The sequence below is a fragment of the Rhipicephalus microplus genome, chromosome X (assembly GCF_043290135.1).
Source record: "Rhipicephalus microplus isolate Deutch F79 chromosome X, USDA_Rmic, whole genome shotgun sequence".
NCBI lineage: Eukaryota > Metazoa > Arthropoda > Arachnida > Ixodida > Ixodidae > Rhipicephalus > Rhipicephalus microplus.
Window position 1 is genome coordinate 367,850,207 of NC_134710.1, and position 21,715 is coordinate 367,871,921.

General features: G+C 43.5%; 2 protein-coding genes across 8 annotated transcripts in view; one reads left to right on the forward strand and one right to left on the reverse strand.

Annotated features, from left to right (window-relative positions):
• Positions 1–21,715, reverse strand: part of LOC119161094 (rap guanine nucleotide exchange factor 2) — a 720,936-nt gene that overhangs the window by 570,428 nt on the left and 128,793 nt on the right. The gene's annotated exons all lie outside the window — the stretch shown is intronic.
• LOC142776373 (uncharacterized) lies at positions 11,730–17,961 on the forward strand. 4 transcript variants are annotated; one of them, XM_075879931.1, is made up of 4 exons: positions 11,730–13,091; positions 13,626–13,883; positions 14,473–14,595; positions 15,142–17,961. In XM_075879931.1, exons 2-4 carry the CDS (start codon positions 13,787–13,789, stop codon positions 15,306–15,308), a joined length of 387 nt encoding a protein of 128 aa, XP_075736046.1. In that variant the 5' UTR covers positions 11,730–13,091; positions 13,626–13,786; the 3' UTR covers positions 15,309–17,961. The 4 variants fall into 4 exon arrangements, with proteins under 4 accessions (XP_075736046.1, XP_075736047.1, XP_075736048.1 ...); XM_075879932.1 differs by having other exon boundaries at positions 14,551–14,595; XM_075879933.1 differs by having other exon boundaries at positions 11,732–13,091; positions 14,551–14,595; positions 15,944–17,961.

Genomic DNA, 21,715 nt, shown 5'->3' on the forward strand with positions numbered 1-21,715 from the left:
GTACACGGGCCTACAACATTTCCGCCTCCATCGGAAATGCAGCCGCCGCAACCGGGAATCGAACCCGCGACCTGCGGGTCAGGGGGGTAATGTATAAGGCAAGGCACCTGTATATATATATATATATATATATATATATATATATATATATATATATATATATATATATATATATATATATATATATAAATATAAGGGAAAGAGGTGTATACTTAAGGGCTAGTTTTTCCGCGTATGAACAAAGGCGCTATATATATATATATATATATATATACATATATATATATATATATATATATATATATATATATATATATATATATATATATATATATATATATATATATATATATATATATAATGCCTTTGTTCATACGCGGAAATATACATATATATATATATATATCGCCTTTGTTCCTCTCATGCAACCGCGCTTGACGATCATCGCTCAGAAATGATCGAAAGCTTAATTGATTGATTGATATGTGGGGTTGACGTTCCAAAACCACCATATAATTGAGAGACGCCGTAGTGGAAGGCTCCGGATATTTCTACCAACTCGGGTTCTTTAGCGTGCACCCAAATCCAGTGAGCACACGAGCCTACAACATTTCCGCCTCCATCAGAAATGCAGCCGCCGCAGCCGGGATTCGATCCCACGACTTGCGGGTCAGCAGCAGAGTTTTTCAACTACTAGACCACCGCGGCGGGGCTCGAATAGCTTAAGGCTGCCGCTTTCGTATTGTCTCGTGCTCGCAGTGTCGACTTATTTTAAGCGATTCTGATAGCGGACATAAATTTGATAAGGGATATCAGGCTGCCCGCACTGCACTGGCACGCATTCTGTAAAAAATTTAACAGAACTATTTTACACATAACTTAGTCGCGAATTAGAAATCACAGAAACGGAGCAGCATGATCAATGATTGATTTGTGGGGTTTAACGTCCCAAAACCACCATATGATTATGAGAGACGCCGTAGTGGAGGGCTCCGGAAATTACGACCACCTGGGGTTCATTAACGTGCACCCAAATCTGAGCACACGGGGAGCAGCATGATCAAAAGACACTTCCAACTGAATTGTTCTCGACTTTAACACAGAAATAGACAACATAAATGCGCAGTCTCATAAATATTTAGGCTATCCAGCGTTCAAACAATCTTTTTTTTTTTTTCGATATGTACAATGCAACAGACGTATGGCTGATACGACACGTCCCCCATCCCCCTTTTCTTTAACATGGTACGCTTCCATCAACTCACGTGGAGCTTGGCTCTCGCATCTGCCTAAAATCTTGATTTTCCATTATACTGCGCTTTCTAATAAGATTCTTTAATTCAACAACACTAGATTATTCTTGCCTTCCCAATAAAATCAACAAAGGTGCAATTAAATTGGAAATAAATGCGCAGAACCACGCCTACACGCGCATCCCACATACACAAGCTAAGCGGTCTGAGTGAATGCAACGCGTGTTTAAAAAAAATGCTGCACCATGTGCCTTATATAGGTAGCCGGAATACTTTTTTAAAACCTGCTGAGCTGGAGCCAACTATTAGATTTAACTACAAAACAAATCAATTTATGCACAAAGTTCAGGTTGTGCGCTGTCTGAAAACAAAAAATACTGGAGGGGGGGGGGGGGGCTAAATTTTCGTCAGCTGGTCTCGAAAAATCAGTATTTTTGGCTCAATCAAAGCGTGCAAAAATGCACGGAGCACCGTATGTCACTAAAGAAGACCTTATCTGATTGATTGATATGTGAGGTTTAACGTCCCAAAACCACTATATGATGATGAGAGACGCCGTAGTGGAGGTCTCCGGAAATTTCGACCACCTGGGGTTCTTTAACGTGCACTCAAATCTGAGAACACGGGCCTACAACATTTCCGCCTGACCTTATCTGTTTGAACCAGCAAAACAAAAAAAAATACAAATTTCGTTTCTCTCTCTCTTTCTTAAGATTTCCCTTCATTTGCCCTTGAAAACGCTGCGGGAGAAGTGAGCTCTCCGGCGTTATATCGCTAACCGCAACCAGTTTTTTTTTTTTTTGGAGGCGGGGTATATACAGATGCTGTTTAGTTTTAGTGTTTCCTTGTTTTCTTGTCAGACCTTGTTGCAGCCAATCGATGTTAAAACTGTTCACCGTCTTTATTTTTTCTTTTTCTTGCCTTTGCGCAAGATTCCCACGTGACGACTATTGCTCAGTTCATTTCGGTCCCTTCTTTTTGTTTCCTTTTTAGGCATCCTATAATGAACCTTTCAGTTGAGTAAGCGTTCGCCGTGTAAACTTTTCGGTCGTTCGCTCTGCTTTAAATAACATGGAACCATATCAACTTGTCCAGGTGTCGACCCAATGCCATCTAGAATATTATCATCTGAGTGGCATTGGTCGACCTTGCTACGACTCTTCATTTTTTTTTTAGATTGTACGCATACCTTGGCTATGACATCTTTGATGCGTGCGATATAAAATTAAGCTAGTAAATCTTCTCGAGCCGCACTGACAAAAGTTTCCGCACATATATCAAAACATACCGACTCTTTTGTTAGGTCAATTCGATTAGTGTGTTAAGTATACTCCTTTCACTTTTTTACCACACGTAAGAAAGTGAATTACGCCGAGCATCTTGTAAAGCATGGCTAGGGAGTACAACTAGAACCCACATGCAATGAGCATTAACACGCCTATGTGGAAGGCTATAATGGGAGGCGCAGCTGACAACTGCTAGTCCTGTGCACTTGCTACACCTAAGCTGGTCACCCATTCTGGGCCCATACAGCTCGGTATCTAAAGTAAAGCTTATTCTACCTCTATCCACTTGTCGTTGTGTTTACTTTTTTTACCCTCCTACTGTATTCGCTTTCAACATTTGTTCTGTTCGTATTCCTTCTTTCGTGCCTCATTTCCCAAGCCGCAACGCTATCCCGTTCACTGCGAGACCTCCGTGTGGTCCCGGTTGGAAAGCGACACAGTAGCGCGCAAGAGACATCTCCTCCGCCACCCTCTCCCAGTCGATCAGGGCCCGGATGCTGGCCAAATAGAAACGACTCCCAAACTGCTCCCGCCTCTACCCGGCCAGTCGCTCGAACTTTGGTCAATTAGAGGCGCGAGCACGTGATACGGAGCGAGAGCGTTTCCGATTTGGAGAAGCGAGACAGGGCTGCTTCCCAATGTGAGCGCTTCGAAAGAAAAAAGAAAGAGTAAAACGACTAACTGAGTGCTTTTCTCGGTGCATGGTAAGAAAGAATCTGGCCGAGGATTGTTGCAAAGAGCGCCACAGCTCTCTCCTATTGCTTCAGGAAAGTGGGGCGCCCTTCGTGAACGTTCGGTGTGCATTGATTGGGATCAAGCGTTTCGAGATGAGCAGCCAGGCGAACTTTATTCCTTCCGTTTTTATTTACTTATGTAGTTTGAGGAAACCTTACTTATTTAACTTTTCTTTTTGTCAGATGCAGCACACAGACTTAAGTGTTGACGGTGCACATCGAATCTATCGAATATACAGCAAGCATGTTCAGTAAAAGCCTAATGATCTCAGCTTTCATCTCCCTGTATAGATTGATTGATATGAGGCAATAAATGGTCTATGAGAGGTATGTAGTACAGTAAATAATAAAATTTTAGCCTGATTTAGATCCCTCTAGACTGCCATAACGTGCATCCAAAGAACAGTACGTGAGCAGTTTGTTTGTTCGTTCGTTTGTTTGAATGAATGAATAAATAACTAATGTACAAATTTCATTGCTTTATTTTTTATTGCATCTCTTGCTTTTTTTCTTCCTTCTCTACCAGGATGTTGCCACCGACACGGGGGACGAAATTCACCATATCATGCTTGGAACGTTAAGCAGAGAAAAAAGAAAGCAAGAACTGAAGCAGAGACGACACACCATATCGTGCTCAACTGAGGGAAAGCATTGTTACTGAGCCTCAGCGGCAGCTGGCACTGTAATGAATAGCAGTACTAATAAATGCAGTCTACAGTAACAAAAATAATCGACAAAGAAAAAGAGCAAGGGCAACAACAGTTATCTATTGGTGTCGCGAACTACTTCAGGCACAAAGGTCAGCTGTCGCAGATGGAATTAGAGTGTTTCCGAAAATATTTAACTTCGTTATGCGTATTAATGCGCTTTTCTGTGTACATAACTTTTACGCGAAGAGTCTCCACGACTTTTTTTTTTACAAATGCTGACGTAACCTGACCGACAGGCGACGTCGGTCGAGCCCAAAAAGTTTCGACCACATGGGAAATGTTATAATAGCATCAAAAGTGTAGAATCGGTATTATGTCCATTTCGTGCAACGGAGTCATGCGCAAGCTGTCTGTAGTCAGGTTGGGATAAGGCTTTAGGTTTTCGATACGTCGCGGGACAAACAAGCTCAGTGGGTACGGCCCGGAAGGCAGGGCTAATCAATATGGCTGACTCGAAGTATAAACGGAATGGAATAGTTTATTTACGTTATATACTAGCCATCCCGGTGTGTTCATTGTGCCTGTTGTTTCCATTATGAAACGGCGTGCGTCATCAAGTCACCTGCCTGACCAGTATAGCATATACATAATATGGTCAATAAAAAATACTCTTGTTACCGCCGCTTTAACAACTTGAGCTCATTTCATTGCGCTACTCTGAACTTTACCTGGGCGCACCAAAGCATGAGCTGTCGTGCGTTATCAAGTAACTTTTCTTGCGTGGTAATTGCTGCGTGGCAACAAGTAATCATTACGCGAAACAGGCCGATTAACAGCCTAGTGACTGCCCATCAGTTGCGCGGTGACGCAGTAGCATACAAGGAGCCTCTTTAATTCAATTTCATTTCTGGGATTTCATCTTCGGATGACGGTAAAGCCTTACGGTAAAAACCAAAATTATATCAGAGTAGAAACAAACACAGAGCCAAACATGTAAACAATATAGAACACGTTATCTACTATGCTTCACTCCACCATCAATGCATGTGTACGTGAGTAGCGCGAACATATGAGCACAATGATTTGGCGTGGAAGTTCCATAGGTCACGTACAGTCGGCCAAAATAACACTTGACTATCATGCACCAATGGCAGCTTTTTCTGTGTGTCTTTGTCATGTGACCGAAATAAGTTCCAAATAGGGTGATGACAAGCGCATGGCCACAAAGCACATGCCCATAGACCATTTTCGCAACTTCGCTCTATCATAAGGCACTGATTGACTGATTTATATGTGGAGTTTAACGTCCCAAAACCACCACATGATTATGAGAGACGCCGTAGTGGAGGGCTCCGGAAATTTCGACCACCTGGGGTTCTCTAACGTGCACCCAAATCTGAGCACACAGGCCAACAGCATTTTCACCTCTATCGAAAATGCAGCCGCCACAGCCGGGATTCAATCCCGCGACCTGCGGGTCAGCAGCCGAGTACCTTAGCCACTATATAGACCACCGCGGCGGGGCTATGATAAGGCACTGAAAGACACAAAAGTGGCCGCCACGCTCGATAATTGAAGTTTTGGCCAGCTGTACCGCTGACACCAATACGTGTTTCCCGCATGGCTGTACAATCCCGAATAAGTAAGACCATGTGAAATTCCACACTGCCGCAGTAACGTGGCACTAAATACCGCAAAGAATAAAAATTTAGATCCAAGCATTTAAAGGGGAAATAACTACTGATCAAAAAATTTCAGGCGAATAATAACCCGCAAATTAAAGTTGTTGTGTAAGGTTCTACTTTATATTGAAAGTACGCGTGCTTTACAAGACAACCATGCACTATTTTGCACAATTTTAGTTGCACTCTTGCAAGGCGCACTCTGCGTGCACTCAGAGAAGACGCGTATTCTGCGCACAATCCTCGCTTGCGAAGCAGTACTTCGGAGACAGCGGCAGGTGGTATATAGTGAATACGTGAACGTTGACGGAAGACGCGAGTGCTAAAGATTTCAAATTAGGAGTAACTTGCACACGCACTGCAGCAGTCGTCCAACGACGACAGCTGCAGTGTCAACCAACGACGAATCGTCGTTGTGTGTTAGCGGTCTGCGAATAGTAACGTGTCATATTATTGTGAAAGGAAACTGAATAGTGGCAGAAGTGACTTAAATTGAATATTGGCTACTCATTGATTCCCCCAAAAGTAACCTTTCGCCCCGCCGCGCGGTGGTCTAGTGGCTAAGGTACTCGGCTGCTGACCCGCAGGTCGCGGGTTCAAATCCCGGCTGCGGTGGCTGCATTTCCGATGGAGGCGGAAATGTCGTAGGCCCGTGTGCTCAGATTTGGGTGCACGTTAAAGAACCCCATCAAAATTTCCGGAGCCCTCCACTACGGCGTCTCTCATAATCATATGATGGTTGTGGGACGTTAAACTGCACAAATCAATCAATCACTTATTGAGTAGATTCCCAAGAGTGAGTAGCCTTTTGCATTATCAATGTAAAGCGATGTTCGCAAGTAAGAAAATCCACAACGTCACTCAGCCGCGCTCATCATTGCGTACATTATGAATCTTTATTAATTTTTATACGATAAAAATGAGCCAATAGGGAAAAAAATAAGCAGCTTGCGTAGCTGGGACTCTTAAGGGAGTGTGAAAGATAACGGCGCAACCGGAAACCCAGAGTTGCTGGAGCGTTGAGCTACGCAAGTTCTCTTATCCTGCGTCTTTTTTAGGACCACCGGGATGAAGTCGATGTCACGTTTATTCTAACACCGTGATTTAACGCACACTTGAGCACTTAAAATGCTAAAAACAATGTGAGAAGTATATTCGCGTTTACGAATAGCAACTGTTTCATTCGACAGCTAAAATCAAATTAAACGGCATTAGATTGGCCATTCGTAAGTTCGCATCCTCTCATCTCATTCTCATATCCTTATCTCGTAATATCCCGCTAGCGAAGTCGCACTCGTCCTTAATCGCCTGACATTCCACTACCTCATCAAAGCGCGCTTACCTACCTAATATAATTTGTTCAAGGACTCTACTTTACCGTTCACAAACCTTCGAATAATAATAATAATAATAATAATAATAATAATAATAATAATAATAATAATAATAATAATAACGTGATGAAATGGAATCGGATATTACTTTTACGTATTGCTGTCGTTTTTTGAGAAATACTGAAGAAAGCTGGGTTAATGTCAGAGTGCAGTGGCGCTCAATTGTGAAGGTTGTATAGCACTGTTCTTATTTTCCTAGAGAAAGAAAGACATCACTATTAATCATTGCAGTTAGGTTCCAGCACCGCCCTTTCTCTGTTGCCCCGTACAACACCTTCACTGTTTCTCAGTAGATCAATGCAGCGAAGATTCAAATAGGCAGAGATACAACTGCGCTGACGCAGTGGCATTTCTTGCATACTATATCTGCTTGCAGTAATATTTCGTAGCGTTATAAGATGACAGCAAAACGATCCTGTACAATGTCGGGCGCGTTTGGCAGAAAGACAGCGGTGGCATTTTGGCGCCATCTGTCGAATGTGAGTAAAACCTTCAAGCCTCGCCCACATGCTCCGAGATTTCGTGTGCGTTACTCCTGGTCTCGGAGGACCTGTGGCAGAGCACACATTCGACATGTATCTTGGAGTTGCCAACAAAGTTTTTAATGTTTTATGGGTTTTTTCGTGCTAAACCTACGATACAGTTGTGAGATACGCCATGGTGGGGACCTCGCCTTAATATTTACCATCTATTATTCTTTCACGCGCACTAAAATATAGGTACACTTAAAGTGAAGGCTTTGGCTGGGTAGTTTTACATAGTGAAAAGGAAACAGCGCTTCTTTTTCAGACGTCGACAGTAATACTTCAATACTGTCTCCACCTGAAAAGGTCCCGGTGTTTCCTTTGCACATTAAATACACAAGTGTTTTTTTTTTTTCTTTGCATTTCGTCCTCATTAAAATGTGGCCGTAGTCGGTAATCGAGCCCACGTCATCGAGCTTAGCCATGCGACAGCTAACACATTTGCAATGTAAAGCGGAACATCAGTAATGTGATCTGTCCCGACCAAGCGAAGAGATTAAATTTGTTTTTCGCGCGTATCAGAACCATATTACATACACATTGACCAATGTAAGGTTCTATCCTTGACCTTACAAAGCTTAACCAGCCGCGGCATTTCTGAAAATGTAATCCATCTGCAAGTAAGCAAGGTCACAAAGGAAACGATTAATACACTGTCATAAATGGATCGGCAGTTGCCGTACAAGTGGTTGCCTCAAGCGATCACGGCGCAACTACAATGTACTAAGGCAGATGAAGTGTTTGCGTACAATGGAAGCGTGCAAACAACCACCGTATCCTACGACAAAACACCACAACGAGCGACTCTGCTTCATCATTCTTATGAGCTTGGAGAAAATGCGAAATTATCATGCACAGTAAGAGTGCGATTAAAAATAAACCCGCAAATCTTTTTTTTTTTTTTCAAATTCTCTACTGTGCAACTGTGACCACACTTACTCAAATGAAAATCTGAATAAAGCATTTTTTTTCTTCCTTTTAGAAACGCTGCTCCGAACGTCAGGCTTTTCTTTAAAGTCTACACATAATAATATATATTCAAAAGAAAGCATCGGGGTTAATGACTGCAGCCCGTGTTGCAGTTAAACATCGATGACTTTTAAGAATTCGGTATAGTTACGATATGGTTATGAAGCACACCGTAGAGAAGGCCTCCTTAATAATTTTGACCTCTCCCGAAGTTTTTTTTACGTGCGCCTAAATTTATAAGTACACGGACGTTTCCGCATTGCGTTCCCATTCTAAATGCGGTTGCGGTGGACAGGAATCGAGCCCACGTCCTCGTGAGCTTAGCAGCACGACACCTTATCTGCTATAACTACCGTGGCAGATTTATATAGTTTGAGTAAGAAATACTAAGGTGTGGTTGCGAAAAAAAAACTGAAATGAATAGTGATCTTCAACAAAAAATATGATGATGAAACAACTTTATTCACCATTCGACGAAAACTTTTGAAAAGTGAAAAATGTAATGGCATTGTTAATGTCGTAAATTGCAACAAAAGCGTCCCTGTTGCGGGATCTGACCGAAGTCTCCCCAGGGAAGAGATTGACTGGTGACTAGTGATAGCCCAGCTTGACAAAGTGTATTTTAGGGGCGAAGCTCCTTCGTCCCTCGTACCCATTGTAGTAGTGTGTAACGAGTATAACATTTTGACCTCCAAGGTGGTGCCGGTGAGAGATTTCTTCTGTGCATTGTTGAACAATGAAAGATAGTGCTCAATGCACATGCCAATGGCTGCTAAGGGGGAATGAGAGACAGGAGCATTCGGCTTTTAGTTAACGCGCGTGCACGCTGCGAATTTTTTATTGTTTAACAACGCACAGAAGACAACAAAGGGTTGCAACGTTATACTCGCTGGGCGTAACCTCCTAGGTTTTAGAAAGGTTTAGAGAGCGTTGGGCCACAGTGCCATGAATACAGTGAACTAGTATATACCATGAACTCGAGGTGGTTAAATGTGGGAAGTAGACACGAAGCGCAAGCCGTAAGAAAGTGTGCGTGTGCCTCCTCTCGTTCAGTCCTTGGAATGTCCGCTGGATGGCGGTGCTTCTATATAAGGAATATATGATGAAAAGAGGCGAGATGGTGGTACTTGGAGTGTTGAATAGGTGGACGAACGGACACACAGACAGATGCATGGACGGACGCATGGATGGCTGCATGAACGGATGGATGCATGGACGGGCGCAGGAGCAGATGCATGGACGAAAGCAGGGACGGACGCACAGATGAACGTGCGGACGCACGAATAGACGCACGCACAGACGGGCGGATGGACGCACGGGCGGCCACACAGACGCACGCATGGATGGACAGAAGCACGAACGAATGGACCGACGGATGCTTCGCCCCACTATCCATCATTCACTCCGTGGATATGCTGCCATTTTTTTACAAGATTTTATTCCTTTGAGTGCCAGCGACAAGGTATAGAGAGAAATGATCGGCGTATTCGAGCCTGATAACGCTGAATATCCAAGTGAGACCATGGCAACGCAAATAAAATTTCAACGGAAGTATATACCACGGTGCATACCTTTGTACCAAAAGTCTCGACAAGAGACTATAAATTCACCAAAAGCCGGTGAATGCAAGCTATAGATGTTAGCGTCAAGCCGACGACGCTGCACCACTACTTGAACCAACGTTACTAGAATAGCTATTCTAGTAACGTTGACTTGAACCGCTGCCCCATGTTCAGTGGGCGCACACATGTACTGGCTGCTGCTGCTGCGGATGATGATGATCAGGGGCCGGATTCACAAAACTCACTTACGAAAACATTTTCGCGCAAGAGAAATTTTGTTGCGTAAGTCGATTCACGAAAAAAAAAAAAAACGTCGTAAGAGGCCATCGTTGTCATATCGGCCGCAGCAATAAAGCGCTCAGTGACTGCCCGGGAACATGTCAGCGATGGTGATGCAGTTGCTATATTTGCTTACGTCACCGAAAAGTGCTCGTAAGTGGATTCACGAAGCAAAATTGTGCGTGAAAACAGCGTGGCTGAGAAAAAATTCTAAGAGTGGTCAGGACCACTCTTAGGAACAATGTGGCTACTTAGAAACTCCCACCGCGGCGGTATACTTTGGTGCCCTGGCTGGTTTTGAGTTAATTCACGCCCATGAAGGGCTGCCTGATGACTCTGGTGCGTTTTTATTTCTTTCGGCGCTTTGAGTTTCGTGTGTTGTTTCCCTTGTACGCAGTGGATGGTGTTGACAACCACCGTCGTCCAATAAGTTCGAAGTCGCAGTGATTGAAGAATTCTATTGGGCGTCAATGGCGTAAAGTTATGCATGTAAAGATTTGTGGTTGGATGAAAACCAATGTGATACGTGAATGGTCGGCGCATTCGAACGCGGCATGGCATAGGATCAACCTTATTTGTTATGTTGTTGTGTTGCGCCCCATCTCATCCAATTAAAAGTGCGACTTGAGATCCTTGCCTCATTGGTGGAAATTACCACCAAAGAGGTTAATGGGAGCACATTCCTTGCACGCTATTGGAAATAAAAATGAGAGGAACTTTTTAGTGAGTGGTTCATAAAGCTTGTGCTCTAGTGTACTTCCATTGGCTCTAACTGTCCAATGGGTGCGATCTCTGAAATACAGTTGTCGATACACTTTGGGACGATCTGGAACTTTGTAAACCGAAGCGTATTAGGGGTGTGCGTAATTACGCATGGAACTACAAACAAATCACTCATTTTCACCTTCACCTTTCAGACACCGACAGGGACCGTGATAATATGGCAAGCAGTCGGAATAAAATGACCCTAGTAACTTTGTATGACACCGGAAATATGCAAACCCTCACGATTCTGCAGCAAACCTTGGCTGAATTCATCCCTGCGATAATTACCAGCCATTTAACTTGACGCACGAACATCATTCAAGGGTAGAGCGAGCCACTGACATGTATTTTGTGCGACGCAGCGACCACTTGACCTGAAAATAATAGCGTTGCGAAGGCGAATCCCCTGTCGCATGCTCTGATCGAAGCAGACGACAAGCGCGAGCAGACGACGGCTTGGCCGACAGGCACAGCTTGTGATTGGTTGTGAACCTTCTAGCCTCTATAACATCAGCTCACTCCAAGACGTTGCCAAAACACTTCTCTCATCTGGCACGCCTGTCCTGTTCGTCATATCACCCCCCTCGCACATAAGGCAAATTTTGTCACGCCGTGAAAATAATGCAAGTACTTTCTAAGAGCTCTCTTACGTGCGGCGCACAGTCTAGTAACGTTGTGCAACGCAGTTGTCGAGAACAACATGGCGTCGTAAACAGCATATCGGTCGGTACGACTTTCAGCAAACGCTTCTCGCACGAGTTACTTCAGCGTTCGACCGGATGCGTTGTGATTACGGCAGCTCTTTCGGTGCGTGTAAGCAGTGCGGAAAGCTGCGGCAGTGCAATGGTGTACGGTGAAGCGCAGCGAAGCCTGTGCGTCGGTGTGGTTATCAAGCGGGGATCGGCGTCGATGTATCGACGGCAACTAGCACTCGAGAAGCCTGCAATGTGTGTTTGTGTGCCGGTAACAGTTGGTTGCTTGACTTTCCAGTCTCTCTGTTGGGTGCTGTGCGACATTTCGAATTGACAGCGTTTTGGCACGTTACCTGGGTGACCCCAAGTACGTACGGAAACGTATGAACTACGCGCTGTGTTCGGTTCTTCGCGCCGGTTCTTCGCGCTGAACTACGCGCTGTGTTCGGTTGCTTCGCCACTGGTTTGTCCGTACGCTTCTATTTACTTGAGAGCAATCTAGTGTTCGGGAGTGAAACAATCTTCGTTGTGAACAGTGGTGCTGTGTTGACGTTCCAAGACTTGTGAACAAGCTGTGCTCGTGTGACCGAAAATTGAAAGACAGCGTTGATGACTGTTTTGCCCTGCGAAGGTGCGGTGGTGGAGCTTGGCACTTTTGTTTGTTAACTCGTCACTTCTCCTTTTTGTGATAACCATAGTCCTAGCGCTGTGATGTGATCAACCAAAGCTGCGAAATGCTACATTCTTTTGTGAATCGTGTTACTTTGGAAGCGCGCCTAGACTGTTCTTCGGTAACAACTTGAGAGTTCTATGTGGCATCAAAAGCCCGTGAACGTCAAGCTTCCTTCCGGCCCCCAGACCTAGCGCTTTTATGTGATCAACCAAAGCTGCGAGATGCTACATTCTGTTGTGGATCGTGTTACTTTGGAAGCGTGCCTAGACTGTTCTTCGGTAACAACTTGAGAGTTCTATGTGGCAGCGAGAGCCCGTGAACGTCAAGCTTCCCTCCAGCCCCCAGAAAAAGCAAAGATTTCACCGGTGCCTTGCTTTGGATGAAGTTGTAGGCCAATATCGCCTAACTACAGGTTTCCGAGTTCGTCTGGCCATCGTTTTGCATGGCACTAGAGCCTTGACAATAGCCGGTCATGGCCAGTTCTTACACTTTATCAATGGACGTGCACGCCTGGCCAGCCCTTCATTGCTGTCATTGGCAGCTTCCAGTCTGCAGATGCCCTTTGCCTGTTGGCCGTAGAGCACACTTGGTTCCTCATGACACCGACGGCTACTAAATGCTGCCATCGGTGAGTTCACCTTGCAGAACTAAATTTCACCGGTACTATAATTCATGCAGTTCTATAACGTGTGCAAGTTTTTAAGCCCATCAGATGTAATGTTTTGCTATGGTAAGTTGAAGCACGAAAAATTTACTACTACTGTTATATACATACATATATTATAGAGCAAATACATCAGAAGTTTTTTGTGATTTGATACAAGTGAGCTCTTATTTGATTATGAGGTTGGGCCTGTCGATTTACCACGTTTGATAAATGGAAAGTTAATGTGAATTTATTTTTCAGGAGCCAGGTTGCACTTAAGAAATTTATGTTATTTTGGAAAATTAGTTCTATAGACGATTACCTCGGTGGTAGTACTATACTTCAGTAAGACATATATATTGCGGTACGTAAACTTTACATGAGGCTTCAGTTTATTTCAAAGTGATTATAGCAGATTTTGGTCACTTTAACGAAGTGATAGCGTCGTCAAAGAAGTATTAAAAGTGAGTGCTTTTAATGATTGTTTTTAAATATCTCATTTTTGGCTCTTCACAGATCGCAGTGATTGGCTTGTTAAGGTCCTGTGATACATCCGTTGCACACACTGGCACATCAATCCTCATCATTACTTGGAGCACCTGTACAAAAATAGGAAGGACACGTGCTCCCTAACTGTGCAAGCCTATGTCACTGCTGGGACTGTTATCATTCAGCGGATGTGGCCTGGAAGCATGCATGGCAGCCTCATCTGGAAGGACTACGATCTGCTTGGGAGCTTCGAGGGCACAAAACTGCCTAATGGCTGGCTGCAAGGTTAGTTTTTCTTTGATACATACGATTACGTGAACACCACTTACTGTGCACAAATTGAAAACCCAAGCATGGTTGCTTTCAGTGGATACCTGTAATATTCTTACACATAATTCTTATTCAACATTTATAGAACTAAATAGCAAGATAATTGAGAATGTTGAAAGCTGAAAGCAGCTTATGAATGAAACTCCAATCATCTGAGACTCAAAAGCTTGTCCTTTTAAACGAGCACAAATACTTTGATTCCTTATTGAGCTCTCGAGCTTGTGACTCCCTCTGTGGATCAAGTGCTCTGGAAGGAAATAGCAAGTGGGTGAAAATGGCCTGGCTGTTCACAATTTGCAAAGAGAAAGACATATTGAACAAGCCTCAGACGACATAGGGCCAGTAACTGCATCTTTTACCTAATGTAGCTTTTTCTCTCTCAGTGCTATGGCTTGTGTTTCAGCCGAACGTGTTCACCACAATAGCATAGTGATATATATTTTTATACAAATTGTACCTGACCTAAGTATGCATTGTTGATCTCTAAAGGTGACGTTCAGTGTGTTTCAAAGCCATGGCTTCTCATCTCTCTGTCTGTGGCTAGCCTACTTCAGCAGCAGAGCGATGCAACTAGCACACATGCAAGCCAAGTCATGGAGCGCTCCTTTGGTGTTCTGTGCAGGACGCAGCATATCCATCCGGCAAGACACTGGTATCAACAATAATGGTGAGTGTTGGTGGCACTTGTAGGAGCCCGTTGTGTTTGTTGCTAAGATTATTTCCCCTGATGAAGTGCATTGTTGAAAGGTTTTCTTCATTTAGAATAATAGATGTCAGCAACAAGCACACTCATAATCCACAAGTTCTTTGTGTCTTCTAGACTGCCCATTTGCTCCTATATGCGGTATGGTGAGCTGGCTATGTTAGACAGCCTTGGAGTTATGAACATTGGCTGTTGTGTTGTAATGGAGTCTAACATGTGTTTCTTAGTGAAATTATTTGTGGTCTGCTTCTGGCACCTAGTGTAAAGTCGAAATAGAAGAAACTTTATTGGCTTTTTATGCCTGTCAGAAGTTTCATGCCGTCATCTATAACATTGTAGTTTTGCTCTTGTATCATAATAAAATATATTTTCAGTCTTCACTGTTTGTGTGTATGTTGAGGCTTGTCATTGGCTTCTGAAAATACAACATCTGTAAATATGAGCACATATTTAACAACTCTACTCTCTTGCATGTAGCATGGTTGTAACGATGATCTGTATTTTTCTAAGTTCCAGCAGTAACAAAGGGTTCGGTGCTCCACGGTCATGTACAGTGTATCAGGAACAGAGCACAGAAGATCAAGAAGTATAAATGGACTACCAGTGGCTGTTCTCCTGCTCAAAGTTTACAACAGCAGAAAGTGCACATTGTGATGTCAGGAGCAGCTGCTGCTTAACTTCTTAGCAGTGCATTTTTCAGCAGTTCCTTTGCTTGCGTTCGAAATTATTTAAATTTTGCATGGAAGATACCAAACTATGACACTAATTTAAAGGCTGCTGTAGTGTTAGTGGGCAAATATTTTTGAGCTGAAGTTTTTAACATGTGTGTTAAGTGCCTCTGCATTTACCTGTCAGAAATCACAGCATCCACGGTCGCCAATGGTAACTGTGTTTGCATTCTTTGTAGTACAAGAAGTAAAGCCATGGATGCAGTAATCTTGTACTAAGTCGATGTAATCCTTCAGTGTACACTCATTTGTATAGCACCAATGATGCCATGAGTGTATAAGCTCTGGGAAGTGAATCTATGTGGATTATTTTATTTGGAAGGAAGAGGATCATCCCTACTCCTAGTACATCTTAACAGTAGATTTTAGTGCTTGTGTATTATCCCACTGCCTGTCCGTCCTTCAACAGTCTACTTATCTACTGTGTAAGTGTAACTTTTTAAATGTATACTTTGCTCAGATAGGTTTGTTCATAATGTAATGCAAGTGACTTATCATCTATGCAGCTCTACTCAGACTAGAAATAAAAGTATTTATTTTTATTTATATGTAGCTATAGCATGCATTTACTTATGTTTTTCTAGGTGCCTGTACAATTGTTTAGCCCTACAAAGGTACTGGTAGACAAACACCAATCCCATTGTCGAGAAACGACGTTGCAAGAGGCCTTCACTCGTTCGCTAACACCATGTCGGAAACTTGGCTGAGTGACCCCAGTGTCAGCAACCGCTGCCTACACAAATTTGACCCATCGAGAAAGCTTCAAGTTCTATCGGACCTCTCCCGCCAGGATGCAACTTTACTGTGCCGCCTGTGGTTAGGAGTAGCTTTTACAAAGGCGTACTCCTTTCGCATAGGAATGGCGGATAGCTCCCGATGTGAATCGTGCGATACTGACGAGACAATAGAACATCTACTGTGTTCATGTGAACGTTTTGCGAGCAAACGCAACTTGCTACGCGAAACGTTAGAGACACTAGACAGTAGACCTTTTTCCGAAGAGAAGATACTTGGCTCATGGCTCTGCGCGTCGCTGGCCAGCAAAGCGACGCGGGCATTGCTAAGTTTTCTAAAGACGACCGGACTACGCGACCGCTTATAAGCGTGCAATGGACAAGGTCACATCTACACACACGTTGCCCTTCACTTCTCTCTCTCTTCTCCTTTAATCCCCTCACCCCTTCCCCCAGTGCAGGGTAGCAAACCGGACGTGCATCTGGTTGACCTCCCTGCCTTTCATTTCTTCCCTTCCTCCTCCTCCTCCTCCTAATATTGAATCTGGCATCTTAAAATAGTTTGTTAGTGGAAGTAACAATGCGTATACAACAAATATTACTATCCTCAGATGAACTGTGAAAACTCTGTGGAAATGTATTTACATTTTTTGAACTGTGTGAAGGCAAATGTTATGTTCTTTTATTGTGGTCCCTGTTTCATGCAAATGACACATAATTACTTTGCAGTGGCATAGTATTAGTTGTTATTTTACACATATGTGCTGAGCAACATCGCAGTTGAGGCCAGCAGCAAGACATACTTGCAGTGCACTGGAGCATCACCTCACATAGTGTACAGTCTTTGCCCACCAGTAAACTGAATATTTTTCAAGCAGACTAATAGACAGCTGTATGGGAACTGTGTTGATGTGCAAACTATGAAGTCTTCTTGAGGAGTGTTTTTCATCATTTTAGTCCAAGTGAAGTAGCTACCCAAGGCCACAACTGGTGGGAATGTGGTGGTTTCCTCTCTCCAAAACCACTCCTACCAGCTGCCTCAATGTTAGCATGGGGTGAATTCATGAACTGGAAAAATAATTGGTCTTTGTTTTCTTGGCCGAAAGAGTCACTTCCCCTGTTGAGCTACCACGACGTGCCAGAATAGAAACTTTTAGCTAAATAAAGTTGATTCTACTTTTGAGAAGTGTTTTTGGGAAACGAAATGGTGCCTATAGCTGTCAATATAAACACTGTTTGCACTAGGGAGCTTAGTAGCTTATAATTTTATTATTCATGTATTGTCTAGAATTTCTTTGCGCTGTGCCAACTTTCAGCCCAAGTGTCTTAACATGCTTTGTTAGTGGGTTGTGAATGAGCCAAGTTATGTAAATAAACAGTGATATTGCAGACATGTACCAGATATTGATGCACAGCCCTTTTCTTTAGCATGACATTGTCAAGGGCTTTATTCTTGTGTTTTTTATAAACATTGCTTGTCACTGGGCAGCAGCGGAAACTATGCATCAAGCTTTTGCGAGATGGTTCGAGAAACACCGTGTTCAGACATAACAGTGCCGGTGGATTTCTCTCGTAAGTTACTTTCTGTATATTCAAAATGAGTGTATTAGAATTGTTGTTTTATAGCCATTCATTTTAATATTTACACCTGAGTGTATGTATGTATGTATGTATATGTGTACATATGTATGTGTATGTGTGCGTATATGTATGTATGTATGTATCTTTTAAATGAGAATCTCTTTATCATTGGTGAGTAAGTTTGGTAATGGTTTGGCTGAATTTGTTTCTAGTTATTTCTCTTCTGAGTCATTATACATTTCAATTTGTTTTGTACTGAATAAAATTAAATGTAACCTTACACAAAATATGTGCGTTTGAAGAAGTTGTTTCATTTACCAACCTACATTCATGGGCAAGAAATTGAGCAAAATGGAACGAACCTGCGAAGATTAGTTTAAAGCATAGCTACTCTACATGGCATATCTTTTACACATTGCGTTGGTTGAATATGTCGATTTCAACATATCAATTTTAATCAGAATAAGCAAGCTATCACCGTGGTTGTATATGTGTGTGATATTTATGCATACTGTAATACCGGTTCGCAATTACAATGAAGGCCACTGTTACAAGCTGCCACTCTAGCGTCGCCAGCGCGAAGTCGGCGACGGGAATGACAGCAGGTTGGTTCGTTCCGTACGCAAGCAGAGACAGTGAAGAGATCAGAGACGTGGGAAAACAAAACAAACTTTACTCTAGTGATATTGCAGCACACGGGATCTAATACAACACTTCAATACAAAATACATCGACACTGGATACAACTAAAGAAATATATAACAGAAACAAGAAATCAGCTTACGAGAGAGCACTATTACAAACTACACAAACTAACACAACAGAACTACAGAGAAGAAAGTTCGAAGATATAAAAAGGTGAAGGCATACGTGTGCTGACCGGCAGCGTTGCGTCCCCGACGATCGGAAGCGAGAAGTCGAAGAGAGTTCTGGCACGACTGCGATGTCGGCGGTGTTGCAACGCTGGTGGTTCCGGGAGGCTAGTGCTTGCAGGTGACTTCGAGCAGGTTGAGCTAACTCGAAGCGAAGTCCCGATGTCTACGTTGCAGACGTTAATATCGCGTCACAGCTAGACGAACGGCTAAGTTTAGGTGGCCAGCCGATACAGAGCCACACTAAAAACTTCTAGAAGAGATGCTTGTTGATCTGTTTCTACACCATCTTGGTCAGCGACTAGTCTGCCTAGCAGGGCAAAATCCTGCGCTTAAATCCCCCTCGTGTCTCCTCGCTCTCTTCTTTGGGGACAAGAGACCTCTACCTGGGTCCAATCATGCGCGTTTAATTGAGGGGAAACTCCGCCCCAAAAATATTTTGACCCCACCCCTTTTTAATAGGGAGAGGGCCCGCAACTAGCGAGAGTGACAACCTGTCGGGTTGTTGTCATACGGCTTGGCCACCAGAGCGTTTCCCACGCTTTTCTCCATGGGAACGGTCAACCACTTAGCTCTCAGCCGGCGTCTTGTAGTCTAAACCTTGTACGAGGTATACCGCGGCCTTCTACGACCTTGCAGACGTCGCCGCGGTTACAAAAGGATTAACTGTCGGCGGCGACGTTCTAAGGAGAGCACCCCCATTTTGCACTTATCGGTTCCCTTTCATGTGCTGCCGTTTCTCACGGTCAGTCGGGGAGTACGGCGCCCGTTAATTGCCGTGACGCGGTGTCGCCGAAAATAGCCGTCCGTGACAGCCACAAACATAGTAAAGCTGAATACACGAATTTTGTCCATGCACCTTCCATCTGCACTGGAACTGTTGTTAATAAAAAATAAACTTCGGTTTAAAAATTTATTCTAGTAACCAAAAGCAGAGTATCTCTCTATGACACAAATCAAATTGCCATTGTTCTGTTCCATTCTGGACAATAGGGGACCCTCTCAGCAGAACTCGATTAACTGCTATAGTTCATTTTAACCATTGACAGCGACATTACACTGAAGCGTGCAGCATGACAGATAGCGGGAGGGAAGACACAAACTAAACACTCTGTTTGTGTCAGCTCTAGCTGTCCGTGCTCTTTGTTCTTGCTGCATGTGATGATGCCCACCAAATTAGCACGAAAGCGTGTCCCTACAAAGGCAGTCAACTTGGCCGCAAGCAGTTAGCTCGCTGCATGTTGTCCTCTTTGCTTTCCGTGCCTCGCCTTTCGTCTGTTTCTTCTAGCACCTTTGTGCTCGCGCTGCAGCCCTTATTACCATGCATGTGTAGATTTTCTTCAAAACACCGTGACGACTGATCGCTGGTTGAATATCCAAACAAGTGAAAAGTAATATACCAGGTATGATATTGGTATTTCAGCACTGGACACTTTTGCGATAAGAGAGAATGGAGGACAGAATTATGAACCCTGAATTGTGTTATTTATGAAGGAGCACAGTACAGCGCTTTTGGGTCAAAAGGGGAGTGAAAGAAGCAAGTGCAAAAGCCACCTTCTCAAAAAATCAGTACCCGCCACCACGCATAATGTCAGGCCAGGCAACCTCTTGAAAAAAAAGTGCTTGGTGACTCTGCAAATCGAACCAAGTACCTTCTAGATTGCAGTTGAGCGCTGTAACCGCTCGTCCACTGCAGCAGTGCTTGGTTCGTCCTATTCCTGATATATCGTCATTCCTTCGAATGAAGCCAAATGCAAAAACGTCCCGTGAAACTTTGTCAAAAATAGAAAAAATAGTTAGAATGCGTTTTCCCAAAGTTACTAGAAGATAGAAACCGCCACGTGTGACTGTATAACCGTGCACTATTTATTCTTGTACATTACTGTCATGACGTTGGGATAGCCGGCTCTAACGTAGGGTACCTTCTCATAGTTTGCCAAATATAAATAAGAAAATAAAAATATATATATCGGCCTGTGACAACGCTAATCAACTATTATGAGTTCACTGTCACTAGTGTCACTTTCACTAGATGAATAATCAGTTTGTTTCCATTATTATTCAAGAAACGTTTGGCTCATTAACTCAACTCTCCTAATTAGCATTGATTCTCACATCTAAAGACAGTCACACTTCATCTCGCTTTCTGAGTGGCTGTCACTCCCATATAACGCGTACTCCACTTTTTTATGCTCTCCGAGCATCTGACGCTGCTCTGCGGAAACATTCCCTGACATCTGCTGGGCAAGAAAATTGTCTTTATTATCTATCAATTTCAAGCTTTCGCGAAGCCGAAACGAGAGTCTCTCTCTCTGTCTTTTTGTCCTTTTCGCACGTGTGATAACGTCTCTCGACCTCAAGACTCGTATACACGTCCCTTGCTTTGTTTGCTCACTCAAACAACGCTGGACGAAATATTTGCACCGTGTTTTGTGAAAAGCATTAGTACTGAGACACCTCCCGACGAGTCTCGCTCATTTTACGTAGACACATACCTAAGCGTAAGTGTATGCATGTTCTCGCATTCCGGCTTTATAAAAATGCTGCGGTGCATGGAACCAGCAAAATTCCGCTCACAATTTCATTTGATTACTGCTGTTATCTATTTCCGCACAATTCGCCTGCAGGCACCAAACTCGCTCATGTGTCTTGTAATAAGAATGTAACAAAGGCTACCTTCGACTATAGGTACAAAACACCCTTACGTTCACCACTATACCGTGCTAGATTGCACCGAATTAGTTAAGTAGCAGCGCAGCTTCATTGAAATGTAAGGTAACTGGTCGCGTTAAATAGGGGAAGACATTTGAGGCACATCTTCAAACATTGCATGCATCGATTTATGTGTGGTTTCATTGATGTGGTGCACCTGGAGTGTTGTTTACTTGTACTTGGCGAGATAGTGCATGGATTGCTCAGTGGCTTAAGGACATCGAGCAATTTGTTTTTTAGCTACAGTCGTTGATGAAAGGCGAGTGCTTGGCTTTGCACAGCCCACCAAAACGTCTGTTACAACGTATACGCGGCATCCCTTAAGCGCTGTAGCAGACGCTCGCGGAACTGAAACTTAGATGCAGCAAATCATTGGCTGTCATCGTATACTCTCGATGCTAGACGCTTTGCGTGCTACCTTGATATTATCGGCCCACACTTCTTTCTTTCCTTGTCA